Below are 20,429 nucleotides of genomic sequence, written 5' to 3'. Positions count from 1 at the left end.
ACATAGTAACCAGTAGATTTCTGGTGAACGTGGGGTTTGTAGTCCTTGCATAGTAACCAGTAGATTTCTGGTGAACGTGGGGTTTGTAGTCCTTACATAGTAACCAGTAGGTTTCTGGTGAACGTGGGTTTCAGACGTGCTGCTTGGTTTAAATGTGACTCCCGTTGCGTCTCTGCCATCGGAGATTTTTTTTTTTTACTGTCAGCTGCCCCCCTGCCCCCTCTTTCTCTGTGTCTCTCTCTTACTCACACACACACACACACACACACACACACCTGGTGTGGAAATAAAAAATAAAAAAATAACCAAAAAAAAAAAAATCACACTGATCATAAAAAAATAAAAAGTTAAAAAAAGAAAGTTATATTGAGTATGAAAACTCTTGTTTATTACATTTTACTTCATAATTGCGACCCATGTGTTGTATTCATTGTTGCAAAACGTTCTGTATATAGTTTGTTTGTTACCATGACAACACCATTGATCTGAAGCTCGATGCTGTCATGTAAATAGTTTTCAAATCAGCAATAAATATAACTATTTTTGATCAACTCATATCAATTGCATGCTTAAATAACATACCGGTTAAAGCCCCGCACATTTCAAGAGAACCCGACCCACTTCCTGGTTAAATATGACCACTTCCGGTTTAGGCCCCACCCACTCCGAGTACGGATCCGGATACAGATAATTCATGTGGTAAACAGATACAGATACAGATACAGATAATGCTGTACTCGCTCATCCCTAGCGTTGACACAGATAAAAGTCCATAGAGTTGTGCAAATGAGCCCGAAAACACGGGGTCCCTGACATAAAAACTCCCTCCATACTTATGTTTAAAACAAATAAACTCTTGAAAACAGGAGTCTGCTACACTGCTTTGAGTCAAGTTGAAATAGCTGCAGAACTCTTAAACTTTTGATAACAGACTCAGACTTTTCCAGTGTTTAGTAGTTGTAATGCTGAATGCAATACAGCACAATACAGTCTGTCCCACTCCCTTAGACTGTGGTGTACACCATTTAGGACTCAGTTTAATTTTGAATGATGTCTTTGACCATAAATAATAAAACACAGGAAGCAAGAATAGAAAGTTATTACAAACTGTGGAGGTGAGAGGAGGACAACCCTCGAGTTTTAAAACAGCTGAGATGTGCTCCAATCACAGCTGAGCAACAACTTGAGCAACCTCAGTTGACTTTTGCAAGCACAGATTTTTATTATTAATCTGCCTTCTTGTCTGCTCTTGTGTTCTGCTGTGGCCACAGTACTGTCCCAATAAACAAGTTTGCATTTCAGCAAGAAAAGTTAAAATTCTTGACACACCCATTTTACTGAGGATGTATCTGTTGATAACTTGTATGAACTTCTCATATCCCAGCATTCATGTTCAGCATTCCAGCAAAGTTTGTGTTTCTGATACAGAGACAGACCAACAACTCTTTTACATTTTTAACTGCAAATCCGTCGCAAAATTAACTTCTGATGACTTTTTAGGCAAGAAATCAACTGTGTAGATTTCAAACATTGACGGTTTTATGAAAATCAGAGTTTAAAAGCACCACTAACTGGCGCCACAACCAGCATGTGGCTGCCGGGGAGGCGTGTCAGCCCAGGGGCCAGACCTCCCACGGTCCGGTCCTCTCGCTGGCCAGTTGTCCTTCCCTGCGCCAGTCCTTCTCTGGACCAGTCCTCCCCATACCTATATACCTATATAATAATATTGTATCTCAGAAGGTTAAATTGAATTTATTATTATTTTAAATCCTGAGACAAAGAAGGGCAATGACTTGCTAGATCCATAAAACAGAGGGAATCAGCGTCACTATTTTTGCAATTCCATCCAATTCTAGAGATGTTTAAACAGCATTAAGATATTAACAAGACTTTTACACTGATCTATAGAGATTAGTATAATTCTTATATATAACATCACCAATCAGGATCTCTCTGATGAACACTGGTCAGTCTTTTTCAATACCAAAATTGAAGCAATTAGAATGTTCAATTACTCAGCTGAAACAAGCGTGTTCACTGCATGCTCAGGAATCACCCTTCAACAATCAAGTCTGTGAATTTATTCTCCCTGCTGAAGTGTAATTCCTCACACTGTCAGCTGGACCGTCTTCCAACAAGCCTGGTTAAGCGCTGCCTGCCAGCTATTGCCCCAATGGTTACATCAATATTTAACACCTCTCGTCTCTCTTGCACTGTACCACCATTTTTTTAGCCTCTTCAGAAACACTTGAAAATCCATCCTTTTCTTTCATGTTTGGTATCAATCAACTTGTCTTCTTATTAGCTACACAGGGAGGCTGGTTTCATAATGTTTGGTTGGAATTGGTTGGAATAGTTGTCAATATTTAACCAGGACCCTCCTCTGTAAACACTGCGACTTCATTGGCTTCCACAAGGGATCACTCTGGTTACAGTAGACGGATTGGCTTATATCAAATGTCACTCAATTCCTTAGGCTTCAGGCTATTCGGCTGTGTAAAAAGATACAATGTGGCTGCTTCAGGACAGATGGCAGGAGCAATTCAGGACTTTCCTGAGCCAGCCCTAACTATAAGCTTTGTCAAAGAGGAAAGTCTTAAGCCTACTCTTAAATGTGGAGACGGTGTCCACTGTTGGAGCAATCATTAGAAAATGGAAGAAGCTAAACATGGTTCCCCTGCTTAAACCAGCATATGTCAAGGCCCGTCTTAAGTTTGCCAAGGACTATTTGGAGGATCCAGAGGAGTCATGGGAGGAAGTCATGTGGTCAGATGAGACCAAAATAGAACTTTTTGGTTATAATTCCACTAACCTTGTTTGGAAAAATAAGAATGATGAGGACCATCCCAAGACCACCATCCCTACTGTGAAGCATGGGGGGTGGGGGTAGCATCTTGCTTTGGGGGTGTTTTTCTTCACATGGGACAAGGCGACTGCACTGTATTAAGGAGAGGAGGACCGGGGCCATGGATTAGGAGATTTTGGGGACCAACCTCCTTCCCTCAATTAGAGCATTGAAGATGGGTCGAGGCTGGGTCTTCCAAAATGACAATGACCCGAAGACCACAGCCAGGAGAACCAAGGGGGGGCTCTGGAAGAAGCAGATCAAGGTTCTGGGGGGGCCTAGCCAGTCTCCAGACCTAAACCCAATAGAGAATCTTTAGAGGGAGCTCAAACTCCATGTTTCTCACTGACAGCCCAGAAACCTGACTGGTCTAGAGAAGATCTGTGTGGAGGGGGGGCCAAAATCCCTTCTGCAGGGTGTCAAACTTGGTGAAGAACTACAGGAAACGTTTGACCTCTGTCATTGCGAACAAAGGCTGCTGGACCAAATATTAACATTGATTTTCTCAGGTGTTCAAATACTTATTTGCAGCTGTATCCTACAAATAAATAGTTAAAAAATCATACATTGTGATTTCTGGATGTTTTTTTTGATTATGTCTCTCACAGTGTATGGAGGGTGTTTCATACCCTCCATGATTTCTAAGTGGGAGAACTTGCAAAATAGCAGGGTGTTCAAGTACTTATTTTCCTCACTGTATATACGCAAAACAGTGGGCAAAATTAAAGAATTGCTTGTTTATTTGCTTGTTTATTGCTTGTGGCATTCAGGTGTGCCTTGTAGTGAAGCCCACTCACTCAGCCCCGCCCTCAACTGTACCAGCCCTGCCAGGAGAGAACAACAAAAAGGGAGTAGGGGAGAAAACACAAACAAAAAATACACACAACCGTGACATTCCTCCCTTAACTTAACCTCAGAGTCAGTTACTATGGTAATTCCAGCCCGTTTCAGAAAGATAGGTAACTTAACCTCAGAGTCAATTACTATGGTATGGTAACAGCTTACTAGGCTTTTCAGGAAAGTCCCGATAGAAGTCAGTCAAAAGGCCTGGGTCCAAAATCAAAGAGCGGGAGACCCAGGAGCACTGCTCCGGACCGTATCCCATGACTTACTGAAATCCCTGGCCTTGTCTGTGCACATCCAGCAGCCCCTGGACAGTGAAGGGAGGGTGGTCGCCGATGGGCCGAGGGGACACAGGGGGCTTGGCTGGGGGACTCAGGGCACTAGTTGGGACAGGCTTCAACAGAGAAATATGAAAGGCTGGGTGAACATTCAAAGCCGGAGGCAATTGAGTCCGGGAAGGTCACGAGCAAAGACACTTTCTGACCTGGCTGGTAATTTGGGGCCGGAGCCCGATGATGATCTGCAAATCGTTGATTATGTTCCGCTGAGCGCACCAGGGCCTCCCTAGCCTCTACCCTGACCCAACAGGCATGACATAGACGGTCCAGAACTGAGGGGACAGCAACCTGGTTCTCCTGGACAGGGAAGAGGGGAGGTTTAAAACACAAGGAAGCTATAAAAGGTGACATTCCAGTAGACAAGCAGACAAGGCATATTCCACCTTGGGCAGATGTGTTGACCAAGAGGCGGGATGGCAAGCAGACACACAACATGCACACCGTGCATTTTTCCCGTTAGAAATGGCAACATATCTGATGACAGTAATGTTGGCCCTGTTTTAAGTGGTTCAATATACCGATTAACTTTGTTCTTGTAGTGAAATATTACAGTAAGCATGTGCATACAGAAATGTGCATGATAATCGCTGATAAACCGCACTGGATATTTATTTTATTTTCATAATCCATTCCAGTCAAGGCCGGAGCACTGTCGCACCGGGGATCAGTCCCAGACGTGCTTCGGCCCGGCCCCAATTCAGTTTGCTAAACGTCCCAATGACTTACAGTATATTAGTATCCGTTTTCACTGCAGGATGGCACTGCATGAAGGGACAGTCATCCAGTCTGGATTCTGGATGTAGTGCATGTACATATCAGTTCATAGTGTAGACAGGGGAGGGGACAACAACACTGACAGAGCTGAGGGCTCAGCTGGGGGTTGGCAGTGGGAAACCGTGTTCTGTATTGGCCCCCGTCACTCTTTCCATCCCCCTTCCCCCCCCCACCCGAGCCCTCGTACTTCATAGGAGCAGCAAAAGGAGGTCAGTGTCTCTGGAGATTTATTTCTGTTGCCTCACATCCCGTCAACAGCTCCATGCCAGCACCTCTCATAACCTTTCCATTTAGCATATAAACTATACAGTCCATTGATTATGTATCAATCAGTGAGAACAAAACAGTGATGATATATAAAAATCAAAAAGCCATGTTCTTGCCTCTCTTAATTGACTCGAACCTAAAAAAGCTGCGGTAAATATGCAATAAGCTGAGCCTGATTTTAAATTCAAAGACTGAATTATCTCAAGTATCACAATATCACAAGTATAACATCAGGACAGAAATAGCGCAGCATAACTAAGGGATGTTTCAGGACTCTCCTGAGCCAGCCCTAACTACAAGCTTTATCAAAGAGGATGTGGAGACAGTGTCTGCTTCCTGAACCCAAACAGAGACTGTTACAGAGAAATCTGTGACTTGTCAGATTGTGTTACTGTAGCGCTGTCTACCTGCCGTGAATTATTTTCTGACTTTGCAGAGGCATTAATAAAAACTATATAAAACACTGGTTCTTTTCAGTGTTAGTCTTGTTTGCTTTTACAGGTCATTTCTGATCATCAGATGGAACATTTCAACATTTTTTAATAAAATGACAATATTAATAATAAGAACAATAAGAACATTTGTCAAATAAAGACAAAAATACCATAACCATAAATATAGTAAGTCTAGTTAGCTGTCTGGATTTACCCTGCAGAGATCTGAGGACCAGGTAACCATAGTCCTCAGATTGGACAGATAGTCTAGCTAGCTGTCTGGATTCACCCTGCAGAGACCTGAGGACCAGGTAACCATAGTCCTTAGATTGGACAGATAGTCTAGCTAGCTGTCTGGATTTACCCTGCAGAGATCTGAGGACCAGGTCACCATAGTCCTCAGATTGGACAGATAGTCTAGCTAGTTGTCTGGATTTACCCTGCAGAGATCTGAGGACCAGGTAACCAGAGTCCTCAGATTGGACAGATGGTCTAGCTTGCTGTCTGGATTTACCCTGCAAAGATCTGAGGACCAGGTAACCATAGTCCTCAGATTGGACAGATAGTCTAGCTAGTTGTCTGGATTTACCCTGCAGAGATCTGAGGACCAGGTAACCAGAGTCCTCAGATTGGACAGATGGTCTAGCTAGTTGTCTGGATTTACCCTGCAGAGACCTGAGGACCAGGTAACTATAGTCCTCAGATTGGACAGATTGTCTAGCTAGCTGTCTGGATTTACCCTGCAGAGCTCTGAGGACCAGGTAACCATAGTCCTCAGAAATCAGCCACAGGTTATAGTGCCAACACAAAAGAAGAGGAACGAGATGGACATCTGCCCTAACTGAGTGAAATCCAGCGGAATTTCCGCTGCCAACGGAGCAATCCCAGAAGTGGAACATCGAGGATATAGACTAATGCCAGTGTAATGAAGATACATGGGTGACTAAAGCGGTAACACTACCGTGAGCGTCTTATTTTTGACTGCAACGAGAGAGTCCTGCTGTGTGCAGAGTGTGCTGTAGTTACTCAAGATTAGTTTCTTGGCTTTTCTGTCGGTGACTCTTTAGTTGTTGTGGGGGGCAGCCACTGCTAATGCCAACTCCATAGTACTCTATAATGTAAATCAAACTAAATGGAGAAGGTTTACAGCGGCACGCGTTGTTGTGTGCTTGAGAATTCTCTCCAGTAAAGACATCAGGGTCTGCAGTAGGTGTGGAAAAGGTGTGCTCCTACAAAGCCCATGCCCCTATGAGTTTCACCTGAAAATAAGCACTCTAAAAGAGCATGCACTTCACTGTACAATCCCTCTTATATGTTCAGTTGTCTGTGGTTTCAAAAAAACATTAGGGCGTTTTCACAACTGTGGTTCATTTGCTTGGTCCAAATCATTTGATGAGTTTGTGAACTTAGAGCATTTTCTCCTTGGTAAGGTTTTGTGTCACAGAGAAAAATCCAAGCTTACCAAAAAATGCATCACTAACAAACCACACAAGAACGTTCACTCCTCTTAGTGGTCCGATGTGTCTTTAAAAGAAAGTAAATACAAGAAGAAGGTCCCGTGTTCTGGACGTCCCCAAGGCCCAACCAGCTCATTTAATTTACACCATTTTCCATTTGTTGCTTGTTACCACGTCTGCTCTGCCTATCTCCAACTTTGTGGCAGCTGGTTTGATCACCAAAACAACTCACAGCTCAAATGAATCTGTCTAAAGCAGACTCATACTGTGTGTGAAGTATCATGCCTAATCACAATTTATTTGTGCGATTGAACACAATTCTCAACTCTTTCCTACTTGAGTTCTTTCCCGTGCTTCCCACTTATCATCACGCCGTCTCGTGTCACTCTGCCTATTCCCAAACGCAGACCACTTCCCTTCTCTCCATCCTTCCACCCCTCCATCCTCTCTCTCTCTGGAGAACATGAAAGCTTTTCATCAGAGGGTTGTGTAATCGAATGAGCTGCTCCTGCTGTCACTTGCTCTTTCATCCCCATCCCTGGGTGAAGAGAAAGGAAGAGATGGAGGATGGGTATGTGTGTGTGTGTGTGTGGCAGAGGCCAGCGTTACCAGCCCCCATCCTCCTCCATCATCCCCCTTTTCTCTTCACCCCTTCGCTGCCTTGTAATCAAGATGAACATCAGCGTTTCCATGCAGAGAGCCCCGTGGGGAGAGATACTTTGACAGAGTGACAACTGTACATATTGTCAGGAATGAACACATGTGATTGCTGAACACACATAGCTGCATGCATATTTATGTGTACACACTCACATATGAACGCATTTCCTCTTCCATGTCGGCGTCTCCATGACCGAGAGCAGGGCAGCAAAATGTTGCTGGGCAGAGTAGTGAACGTCTTTTTCTTCCGACCTTCATCCTTCAAGATGCTGGTTTAAATGATGCTTCCTATGAGACCAGTATTTAATTTTTTTATCAAGGAAACTTTAAAGAAAAAAAAAATAAACCTTATGTCTACTCCAACACCTTATGGTTAGAGCCTGCGGCTACTGGAGCTGAGCGAGCACTGAGGTTCAAGTCCTCTCATGCTTTAGACGGATCCAGGTAAAAGACATTTAATACTGAAGCCTGGACCTGGACAACCCAACTCAGTGTCTCCAAATTCTCTCTAAATGAATGACTGTAAACCTTGCTTACCTAATTCTCTTCATCCCCTGTGGGACATAGGACCACAATGAGTTCCCTCCATAGTGAGTTAAGTTCGCTCATGTTTGGCTCGCTTATGCCTTGATGGTCAAACCTGGCCCACTGGATATGTATGTCTGGATAAAATACATATTAATGTATGTATGTTTGTATATATGTTACGTGTGTATCATATGTACATACAAATGCCAACCAAATTTCATACTTCTGCGTAAAGGAGGGGGCGCTTTCAAGCCAATGTACTATGCCCGAGTCTGAGACCCACGTCAGATCGTAATTTTCACCCAATCTGATATGCGTACCAATTTTCGTGCATTATAGAGCAGCTGAAGTACTTTTAATCTGTGGTCAAATGCATGGAAAAATGGCGAGGTAGAAGCCGACCGTAAAGAAAAAACGTGACGCGCAAAGTTGAAATGTTTTTTGAGTCTCAGATTCGGGCATTTCAGGGATGATGATGTACGGCTTTTGTTTTGCACAGTAGAGTTTTAACTCGCACTTGTAGATTTAGCGGCAAACTGTGTCAACTGACAATGGTTACCAAAGTTTTCCTGAGCCCATTTGGTAATATCCTTTACACAATGATGGCGGTTTTTAATGCGCCGCCATGCTGGTCATTCTGTGGAATTGAATCTGGAATAGAAACGGGCATGTTCAAAAGTAAGGTTATTCTTATAGTTTATTTGAACATGTAAAAAAAACATTTAAACAAAAGATTTATATACGTACATTCATGCATACATATATAATTAAAATGACAGAAAAATAAGGCCTTGTACTTCTCAGCAGAATCTTCCAAAATTTAAAGTCATTCAAACAAAAAACATTTCCATCTTCAAAAAGGAGAAGGAAGAAGTTGATAACCCACTCATCAGGTCCGACCCCCCTTTCTACTTTATCCTTTAGTAAATCTTATGCTTCAGTTATTACACATCATAGACACAGATGCATACATACATACACAAACGCATTTACACTGGTTTTGTTTCTTTTCTTCCCTTTTTTTTCTTTCTATACCATCTATCTATAGCAGATTAAATGACAACACATCCATCCTAGACTTAGTATATAGATATATCAGTATATAAACATATTAGTATATAGATATCTTAGTATGTAGATATATTAGTATATAAATGCCAAGAAACCATACAGTCGTCATACAATACTTTCACTTTAAATCCTTTTTGTATCCCTTTAATATATTCATTTTAAATAATCTCATTGTTGTGCATGATTTCATCTCTTCCCTGCAGCTGTTCCATAAAGTAACTCCTTTAGTTGTGATGCAGTGATATTTAGCATGTGTTCTTATAAGTTTCTTTTTAAATACAAATAATCCTCTTAAGAGATGTTTGCTCTCTCTTATTTGAAACATCCCTTGGATACTGTTTGATAGCTGATAATTATTTATTTTGTACATCATTTGTGCAGTTTTAAAGTTAACCACATCTCTGAATTTTAGTGTTTTAAATTTAATAAAAGTTAGTTGGATTAGTTGGTGCTCTATAAGTGGTTTTATTACCACTTTTTTTGAAAAATGGATATGGGTTTAGTGTTGGTTTTGTAAGTGTTTCCTATACCTCCAAACAGTAAGTAATGTATGGAAGTATGAAGGAACAATACAATGTGTACAATGAGCGTTGATTTAAGAAATAATTGGTTTTATACAGTATAGAAATTGATTTGGTTATTTTGCCATTAATATAGCGTATATGTGGCTTCCAACATAATTTTTCATTGATTATGAGGCCCAGAAATTTAAGTTATTTTACTCTTTCAATTTCAATTTCAATGTGGCACGATTACCAAAAATTATAAATTTAGTTTTACTTAAGTTCAGTGTTAGTTTATTAGCATCAAACCAGCTCTTCATCTTTTTCAATTCCTTTTCTGCTGAATCCAAGAGTGAAAATAATAGCAGTGTTGTGTTTAATAAGTGAGGGGATTGATTCTGTGAAGAAACAGGTGTCTGTCATGGCCCATATTTAATTTATATATATACATATTAAAGGAAGGAAGGAAGCAAATTATGCAAATGATTTAAAATCCCTTGAAGTGGCTTCCAAAGCTTGAACGACGTGGGAAAAAACAGTCAGCTACCATTGGAATGGATGGAAGAATAGGCTCGACCAATGATCAGCTCCAGGAAAATCTAAAAAGACTTATAGTTACCTGTGAGTACTGTTACAATCAGAAGAAGGCTATGTGAAGCAAAGCTATCAGCTAGAAGCCCCCCCCCCCCCCGCAAAGTCCCAATGCTAAAAAAAATAAATTTACTGAATAGGTTGAAATTTGCCAAAGGACACAATGACTGGTCAAGGGAGAGATGGAACAACATTCTGTGGACTGATGAGAGCTAAATTGTTGTTTTTGGGTCTAGGGGCCGCAGATAGTTTGTCTGACGACCCCCCTGCACTGAATTCAAGCCCCAGTCCACTGTGAAGACAGTAAAGCATGGTGGCTATGGGGATGTTTCTCATACTGTGGTGTTGGGCCTATTTATCACATACCAGGGATCGTGGATCAGTTTCAATACATCAGAATATTTTAAGAGATCATGTTGCCTTAAACTGAAGAGGAAATATATTTGAAATGGGTCTTTCTACAAGAGAAGGACCCGAAACACACCAGTAAGGAGCAAAGTCCTGGTCCCAGATGAACCAGATGGATGTTATGGAGCGGATCTCAATCCCATGGAACACTTGTGGGGTGACATCAAAAATGCTGTTTCTAAGGCCAAACCCAGTAATGCAGATGAATTATGGGATGTAGTTCAATGGTCCTGGGCTGGAATAGCTGTTCACACGTGACTCCATACAACCCAGATGCGAAGCAGTTCTCAGAAATAATGGTTATGCAACTAAATATTATTGCAGTGATTCAAAGTAAAGCAAACCCTTGAGACATTTTTCAGTTAATACAGTAAATGTTTGAGTTTGTAAAGAAAAATGCAAATACTGCAATTTTTATTCGTTATTTTCTGTAAAGGTAGAACAAATCTTGATCAATTTTGGTCATGTTTTGATTTGGAATTGAATGGGCAGTGTTTCCAATGCATTGATATTATGGAATTAAAAGCTATTTTATGGATTTTTAAGCATTATTCAATTTTTTTAAACACACTGCTATTATTCTGAACACAACTGTGTATGCCACCACACTCATTCAAACTTTTGTTACAGGCTGGTCTAAGCAGGCCTTCGACTATGCGTTGCATGTGTAGAATGACGAGCAGGAGACTCCTTTATCCTTTCATCATCTGTACTCCACCTTGCCTATAAGCAAATTGTAGTGGATCCAATTTAGAATTTAACTCCGCTCTTAATAATGACACCATGTATTTTTTATGACAACCGACGTTGAAGCCAACTGTCAAAAATCCTTCTTTTCTGTGGGACAGGAATGTTTTGTAAATGGAACAATAGTAGATTTTCACGTCTGCTGTGACCGCTAGGTGCCTGATTGGCAAATCTACGCTTCGCTGCCGGCGAGTTCCTGGCAGACGCTGACAGCCACTGTCCAAACATCCGTACTTTACAGGTTCGAGTGAGAACAGACACTTCTCTGTCGGGCTCCATACTCTTCTACATATCTCCACAGGCCACTAACCTTCTGGCTTTTGACATTTAATGCTTCCACAAGGTTTCTCCTCAGAGCAGAGCACAAATGTCTGGCTACGTAACTCCAAAAGGATAAATATAGCAATACACCGCAGAGCCCTCTTTCCAATTGTCTACCTTGCCATGATTCGTCATAAACTACCTTTCTGATGTCTTTGTGTGCATTGAATCCGCTTTTCAAATTAGCTTTTGTGCAGAAAATGTCTGAACGCTTGTCTTTTAGTTTGGAGCTGGTTTATTAAATTCAGGAGGAAGTAGGGCTGCACATTTAATCGCAATTTTATCCAAATCACAATATGAACTAGTGCAATATCCACATGGGGGGGGGGGGGGCAATATTTATTAAAGGGAAAATATGTGTCAGACCATTCTAAAATCAAGTATTGTGGATGGTTCTGCAGAGACGTCCCAGCCTACAAATTGTATCCTACAGACTAAAGAAAAAATCTTTCTTTGTTACAGCCTCCAAAAAAAAAATCACACTTCAATCATTTTGTTTTTTATACATATATTTTTCAATCAAAATAGGAATAATGATACAAAAATATCCAATATAGTGAATCATATCGCAATATCAGTCAAAAATAGTCACAAATATATAATTTCCTAATATCATGCAGCCCTAGGAGGGAGTACAGCAACAAAGTATGGTTCAGCAGCTCAATGAACTGAGCCCCTGCTGGACTGGGGAGTCCTCCCTGTGAGAAAGGACTTCAGGCCTCCTTTTCTAATCCAGATCCCTTGAGAGAAATGTGAAAGCAGGAACTGAGCTGCGGTCAGACCGAGCGGTGGTTGGTGAGGCTCAGTATGGCTGTCACTGCTGCTGAGGACGTCATGTGACTGGCTGAAACTAGATCAGCAGATGGGGGTTACTGTCTGATTGAGTCATCTACACTGAGGGTAGTCCTGTCGACATTTAGAAAGAGCAAGTCAAAACCATATAGCCTTCGGCATGAAGCATTTATTAAGCAATCTAGTATAAATACTGTAAACAGAATATACCTATTATTTTCTAAAGCTTTGAGTAGTGGACGTCTTTTTTTCCAACACCATTCACTCCTTAACTTCACCCTATTCTGTCTGACGTTTCTCCCTAAAAGGAAGTTTTTCCTCTTGGGGGAATACTGGAATTGTTGGGTCTTTGTAAAATATATGGTGTGGTCTACACCTATCTGTAAAGTGTTTGGAGTGTTTTGTATTCTTCTATTGTTCCTCAGCTTCCCTCTCTCTCTCTCTGTCTCTCTCTTTCTTTCTCTCTGTATCTCTCAGTGGAATTCCCGGGAAGAAGTGTGGGACCATCATCTTCTCAGCCGAGGAGCTCAGTAACTGCCGGGTTAGTATCACATCATACACTGTTGCTCAAGGCTTACACACACACACACACACACACACACACACACACACACACACACACACACACACACACACACACACACACACACACACACACACACACACATTACCCCAACCCTAACCCTAACCCATTATCTTTGTGGGGACCCGTCATTAACATATTGCATTCCCCTACCCCTTACCCTAACCTTAACTATCATAACTAAATGCCTAACCTTAACTCTTCCCCCCACCCTAACCAGAACCTGAATCTAAGCCTAATCCTAAAACCAAGTCTTAACCCTCAAACAGCTGAGCACGCGCACGGGACTGATACAGACAGACAGGCTCGTTCTATCATCATGCTCGCATTGTTTCAAAGCGGACGCTATAGTCGTCATAAAATACACAGACAGTAAAACATAACTTTGTAACGTTTGTAGGGTATCATGGCGGATGGTGATGATCAGGGCACTGCAGCTCCTGGATTCAAACTCAGGCCTCGATTAAAACCTACAATCTACAGGACTGTTGATGGCCAGGTTATTGTTGAGGATGAGTTTCTTAATTTTCTCGCAGTGAAAATTAAAATTATGACTCAGGATGAGCTTGTCCTTTTAGCCGCAAACACATTTGATTCGGCGTGGATTGAGACTTCCAAAAAAGCGTTGTTTGAACTTTGTCCTGAAACCAAACAACGGTGTGTGATCCATAAAGGCAGCCAGAAGGATACTAATAATATCAAAAGTTGCTTAAGAGTGTTAAATGAGTGTGGAGAAAACATCCCCCGTTTTGTCTCCCACTACTTGGACGAGTTACCGCCTGTGACGTTTAACAATCTGGATGTGTCTAACCTGCTGAGCAAGATGGAGCGTTTGTACAGTGAGGTCTGCACTCTGAGACATGCGGTTAAACTTCAGGCTGATATCTGCGGGGACTTGAGTTCTGTGACTGCGACCATAGACAGCAGAATCGCTGCAATGGAGCTGCGGTTGGAGCCGACTCGTGGCCTGGCTGTTACGGGTGCCGCTGGAGTTGCCTGCGGTAATGATAACGCGGCAGCGGGCAATGGTGAGGTGCTCGCTGTGGATGCGACAGCCGCCGGTCTCTCCGCACCTACATCAAGGGCTATGAGCGTCTGTGACAACCCTGTTGAAGCTGTGGCAAAATCGCCGAAGTGGAGCCTTGTTGTTAAACAGGGTAGAGCTCAGAGAAATGATGCTGGGGGTCAGTCTGCCTCGTCAAAACAGCGTGATAGAAGACCTGTCAGGAGGATGGTCAAGCCGATCGTTGGCACCGCTGCACAAGGGAATATAAAGGTTGTTCGAACGAAGTTGGTAAGTGTTTTTGCTACCAAATTCTCACCAGACCTTGAAGCTGAGACACTATCTGGGTACTTATCTGAACAACTTGGCCGGGAGGTCAACTGTCAGCGTATTGTCACCATGAGCAACAGATACAGCTCGTTTAAGGTATGGGCTGAGTGCAACGATGTTGCGGAGTTGTATAACCCTGAATTGTGGCCTGAAGGATCTGTGGTGAGGCGATATTATGAGCCACGCAAAGAGGGGGTGATGGGGGCTAGAACAGCTAGACCTGTTGCTGGGATAAGTCCACAGAATGCGGATGCAACTGCACTGCCCAACTAAACTGTAGCCTATGCGGGTTGGTTCATACAACTGCCGCGGCCTACGCTTGGGCAATAGTGCTGGAGACAGAAGCCGGCGTATAGTGGTGGATAACCTGCTGCAGGACTGTGACATTTTATGTTTACAAGAGACTTTTTTATCAAAACAGGATTTGGGGAAACTGAACTCTTTTGTGAAGGTTTCCATGGGGCCGGTGAGTCCACTACAGACCTATCTATGGGAATAGTAAGAGGACGGATAGCAGGGGGCGTGGCTATCCTCTGGCATGAAAAACTGGACTCTGTGATTAGTGTCATCAGGTTGGAAGTTGACTGGTGTATTGCTGTCCAGGTATCTATTAACAATAAAATGTTTACTATCCTGAATGTATACACACCATATGAGTCACATCAAAATGAAGATGAATACTTTAATAGACTGGCTTTCATTAACTCTTTTATTTCTGATAACCATTCCAGTAGTGTTTATGTGGTGGGAGATATGAATGCTGATATTTCAGACAAGAGTTCGTTATTTGCTAGGCATTTGCTACAGTTCTGTGATGATAATAATTTTATATTATCCAGCCAAATGCTCTTACCTGCAGATAGCTACTCTTATATAAGTGAGGCCTGGCACACTACATCATGGCTTGACCACTGCATCAGTACATCTGATGCCCATTCTAGCCTAAGTTCAATAGAGATTGTGTATGAGGCGTCCATGTCTGATCACATTCCTTTTATTATGTCACTTGACTGTGCTAGCCTTCCTGAGATGTCTCAGGAGGCTAATGGGGCCCGTAAGGCTAAACTGGATTGGTCTAAGGTAACTAATGAACAACTGTGCTCATACTGCAGTAGATCTGATGTACTTTTAAGCAATATATATCTGCCCAAGGATGCTGTTTTGTGTTCTGATGTAAATTGTAACATTAGTTCTCACCGTGTACTATGTATGAACGTATTGTGGGTTCTGTGTATGAGGCCAGCAGGCCATTATTTATCTATCCTTATAAAAGAGAGAGCATCAAGCCAGGGTGGAATAGATATGTAGCAGTTCACCATGCTGAAGCGAAGGTTGCATTTGAGGCCTGGGTTCAGGCAGGCAGGCCGAGAGAGGGGCCAGTCTTGGAACTCAAAAAGCGTACTAATGCAAGTTATAAATATGCACTACGTTATGTCAACAAACACGAGAAAGAAATTAGGGTGGACTCTATGGCTGAAAAGCTCCTAGGTAGTGATGTTAATGGCTTTTGGAAGGAGGTGAGAGCTCTGAACAGGGACAGTACATCATTACCATGCAACGTAGAGGGCGTCTCTGGGGCTGATAACATAGCAGAGTTGTGGAGGCAACATTACTTTGACCTATTTAATTGTGTTAAAAGTGAACCGTATGAAGTTGGCCATGTCGTCTATGGTGAAAAAGTTGGAATTAAAGCCAATGAGATCCATCTAGCTTTAACACAGCTAGCTGATAATAAAGCTAGCGGATCAGATCATATTACTGCAGAGCACCTGAAATGGGCCAGCCCGAGGGTTGCAGTTCTTCTTGCCATTTGTTTTACTGGTTTTATGTCTCATGGGGTGTTACCAGACTCTCTGTTGTCCATTACTTTGGTGCCTGTCATTAAGGACAAAGCAGGAAAGGTGGGGAGTGTGGACAATTATAGACCTATTGCTTTAGCTAGTGTATTATCAAAAGTCCTGGAAAGAATTTTATTAGATAGGTTGTGTGTTTATTTGTATAGTTCAGATAACCAGTTTGGTTTCAAGGCCAAGCATGGTACTGATCTATGTATCTATGCACTTAAGGAAATGGTGGGAACCTACAGAAGACAAAAATCCTCTGTTTTTATTGGTTTTATTGATGCCTCCAAGGCTTTTGACCGAGTTAATCACCACAAGCTGTTTTTAAAACTGAGCCAAAGAGGAGTACCAAATGGTATAATCAGGATCCTGGCTTTTTGGTATTACAATCAGAGCATACAGATCAAATGGGGGGATGTCTTCTCTAGTCCGTTTGGTGTCGGTAATGGCGTCCGTCAGGGGGGGATATTATCTCCGGCCCTTTTTAATATTTACATGGATGACCTGTCTGACCAGCTGAGACAGTGTAAGACAGGATGCATGATGGGTAACATACTAGTGAACCATCTCATGTATGCTGATGACTTGGCTGTTGTCTCCCCTAGCAGTGCAGGGTTTCAAGAGCTGTTAAATATATGTTCCAAATATGGGGTTGAATATGACGTGAAATATAATGGCAAGAAGAGTCTGGTTATGTTTTGTAGAGTAAAAGAGGATAAGGACCTAAATTTTCCATCTTTCCATCTTGCGGGGCATGTGCTTACTGTTGGATGCAAAATTAAGTATTTGGGTCACATCATAACAGATCAAATGTCAGATGATGAGGACATGTATAGGCAACGTCGCATGTTATATATGCAGGCTAACATACTTGCCAGGAAGTTTTCCTGGTGTTCTGTTACTGTCAAGACAAAACTCTTTAAAGCATATTGTACTACTTTTTACACTGCCCCCATGTGGGTCAAGTTTAAAAAGGCAAGCTACAATAAGCTGCGGGTCGCTTATAATGACTGTTTGCGTATTCTACTTGGGAAACCCAGGTGGTGTAGTGCAAGTGACTTGTTTTGTCAAGCAGGAGTTATTACTTTCTCCGCTTTACTGAGGAATTTGATGTATAAATGGATCGGTCGCTTGAATTCTTCTTGTAACTCTGTCATTTTACATTTGATTGACCCAAGGTTCAGTGCTCTGCGATACCAGTCCCCCTTATGGGATTACTGGTATAGTTGTCTTATTTGATTGGTGTCTGTCTTGTGTATCTGTATGTTTCTCTGTTGTTGCTTTTGTATTTTTTTTTTATGGACCATGAGTCTAAATAATAAAGGCTATCTACCACTGAGCCACAGCCGCCCAGAAACATACTAATACAGAAGATAATACATTTGCTGTATATATGTACATACAATAATATAGGAAAACAGAAGTATGCTGTGTTCAAAGTAATATTGCTGTGCTGTGGTGCGGTGTACTTTCAGTCTGACAGCTCATTACAGATGATTGACACTGATAATATTGCCAGACATCTGGCATTGTTGTAACTATGTGTTTTTAAAAGTGCTACATAAATAAAGTGTTACTTTCTTACTTATGTACTAAAAACACAGGCTGCCAACTTTTCAGTTTAGTTGAGATATTAGATTTGACATGGTCATCTGAACAGGATTACACTGAAAATGTCAGAAAACCTCTGAAGGAAAACGTTGATTCATTTAATTTATGCAAGTTTATCATTGACATTTGAGCTTTCCCTTCACAGTTCATGCCACAAGGTGACCAGTTATGCATTTTTTGATTATTGCATGAGGAGATGAACGCACTGTCAGGTCTCGTCTCGTATGCGTGGCGTGAGAGTGGCAGCCCTGATGAACTTGCAATGAAAGTGAGAAGTATCACCTTAAAAGTACAGTAGGTAATTCACTACTGCTAAGGGCTCTCAGTTCTAACCATGGATGTACACACAGAGTTTTAATGACGGCGGGAAGTTGCTGGGACCTTGGGATTTGTTGTCTTTATTGTTAGGCACTATTGTCGATAAAAATGTATCTATTCACGGATGAGTGCATGTATTATAGTTTTATTCATGTTACGTTTATTGACATTTACTGATATCATGTCATTCTAACGAATGTTTTTTTCAACATAATTACATAGATTATATTTGTGGTGGTAGCTCAAACTACTAATTTAACCAGCTAAAACTAAAATATCACAATAAATTCCTTATATATTGTGCCTGAGCACTTGCTGTTATTGCCCTGCGTTAGCACCTGCCACTGCTTTATTTACATATTTTATTTTTATTTTTATTTGGGGGCATTTTTAGGCCTTTATGTGATAGGACAGCTTAGCTATAAAAGGAGGGAGAGAGGGGGGAGGATTGAAATGCAGCAAAGGGCCGCAGGTGGAAACTGAATCTGCGGCCACTGTGGCAAGGACTGAGGCTCTGTAGATGGGGCACACTCTACCAGGGGAGCTACCCAGGGACTCCAGCCGCTTTATTATGGATCCAGCTGCAGTTCTGGGCAAAACCCGCCCTTCAATAGAATTTGCACGCTATGATAGGCCAGGCTTCCATGCTCGAGAAAGGTAATGGAACCTGATTTGATCAGGTCCTATCCCCTGACAACTTGTCTAATCCTAACCTCTAGCTAGAAGGGTTTGTGGTAACTTTGCCTGGAAGGCTACCAAGTCGGGACTTACGGGCTAAAAACTGTGTCTGAACAAAACAAAACTGTTGTTCTCCCAGGACATCGCCACCATGCAGCTCTGTGCAAACAAGCTGGATAAAAAGGATTTCTTTGGCAAGTCTGACCCTTTCATGGTCTTCTACAGGAGCAACGAGGACGGGACGTAAGTGTGTGTGTTTGTTCAATGACTTTCAGTCCATGTGTTTGTCCCTCAGTTGAGGCCAGTATGCCGCTCCTCTGTTGGATCCAGTCCCATGAGGACTTTGAGATCTACTTTCCTATCAGATGGAGGACTCTCTTAGTCTCATTCTCTCATTGGCCAGACATCTTACCTGGAGGATTTGCCTTAAAACCCTTTTCCTTCATTTTGGAGCAAACAAAACTAAATATCTGTCCCCAGAGAGCATGTAGACTGACTAGAAAACGCTCTGATGCATCTTATTTGAAGACATGTCCCCTCAAGGTGATGTCAGCCCACTTGTTTTGCCCTGCATCTATGTGCAATTTCTGTGTTTACATCCACCAAAACCACCCGGACCTGGTGACACGCTCTAAGCAAAACAACTGGTCCAAATGAGCTAAGTGTGAACATACCCTGAGACATATTTTGTGCTGAGGCAAACATATTCATACATAAGAGATAAAAGCTCTGTAAAATAACTCTGCATAGGATGGATCAACCTTTATTTATTTAACAAAAAGTTCAAATGTTATGTTTAGCTGTCTCTTTGTGCCTCCAGGTTCACCATCTGCCACAAGACGGAGGTGGTCAAGAACAATCTAAACCCTGTTTGGCAGCCGTTTACCATCCCTGTCCGAGCCCTCTGTAATGGAGACTATGACAGGTAAGCGACCGCATACTTGTCGGTGGTTAGATGTTGTTATGATCCATCACTCCATATGGAGAGGTTGGATTTATCTGCTGGGAGCAGATGACTAATATACTTTAGTCATCAGCTGCAGAAGGTACCAGGCCATTATTTGAAGCAGGCTGATATTAGAGACAAGCCTTTGTTTTATTTCCTATGTTTGATGAGTATATTTGGTCATAATTCAGTATGACGCTTGATCTGCTCCCGCTTAAACTGCACATTCTCAGACAAAATTAATACTTTTAGACATGGTCAAAATAACAGAGTCATCTCTATAGTGACTTTCAAGAAAACATCTAGACACATTTATTTGCACGTACAGTATGACTTAACTTATAACTCAACTCGGCCATCATTTCTTACAGTTCAGTAAACACATGCCCACTGTAATGTTCTACTGAAATGTAATTGTGATAAAAAATTCTATTCTCAGGTTTGTCATTTTGAATAAGCAATAAAAGAAAATGGTAGGTGACAGTGCGCACGGATCCGCTGCACCACGCATATTTGAATAATAAAATAGTAAATGCAGAA

At 41.9% G+C, this 20,429-nt stretch overlaps 1 protein-coding gene across 1 annotated transcript in view; it reads left to right on the top strand.

Moving 5' to 3' along the window:
• LOC116688228 (copine-9) overlaps positions 1-20,429 on the top strand; it is a 206,748-nt gene that overhangs the window by 149,069 nt on the left and 37,250 nt on the right. Inside the window, exons 7-9 of the mRNA XM_032514085.1 lie at positions 13,057-13,120; positions 19,083-19,186; positions 19,764-19,868. Of these exons, the coding sequence (XP_032369976.1) occupies positions 13,057-13,120; positions 19,083-19,186; positions 19,764-19,868 (273 nt within the window). The remainder of the gene's footprint in view (positions 1-13,056; positions 13,121-19,082; positions 19,187-19,763; positions 19,869-20,429) is intronic.

The sequence above is a fragment of the Etheostoma spectabile genome, chromosome 4, assembly GCF_008692095.1.
Source record: "Etheostoma spectabile isolate EspeVRDwgs_2016 chromosome 4, UIUC_Espe_1.0, whole genome shotgun sequence".
Lineage (NCBI taxonomy): Eukaryota > Metazoa > Chordata > Actinopteri > Perciformes > Percidae > Etheostoma > Etheostoma spectabile.
The sequence above is the reverse complement of the archived record's forward strand: the minus strand, read 5'-3'. Positions and strand labels throughout refer to the sequence as shown.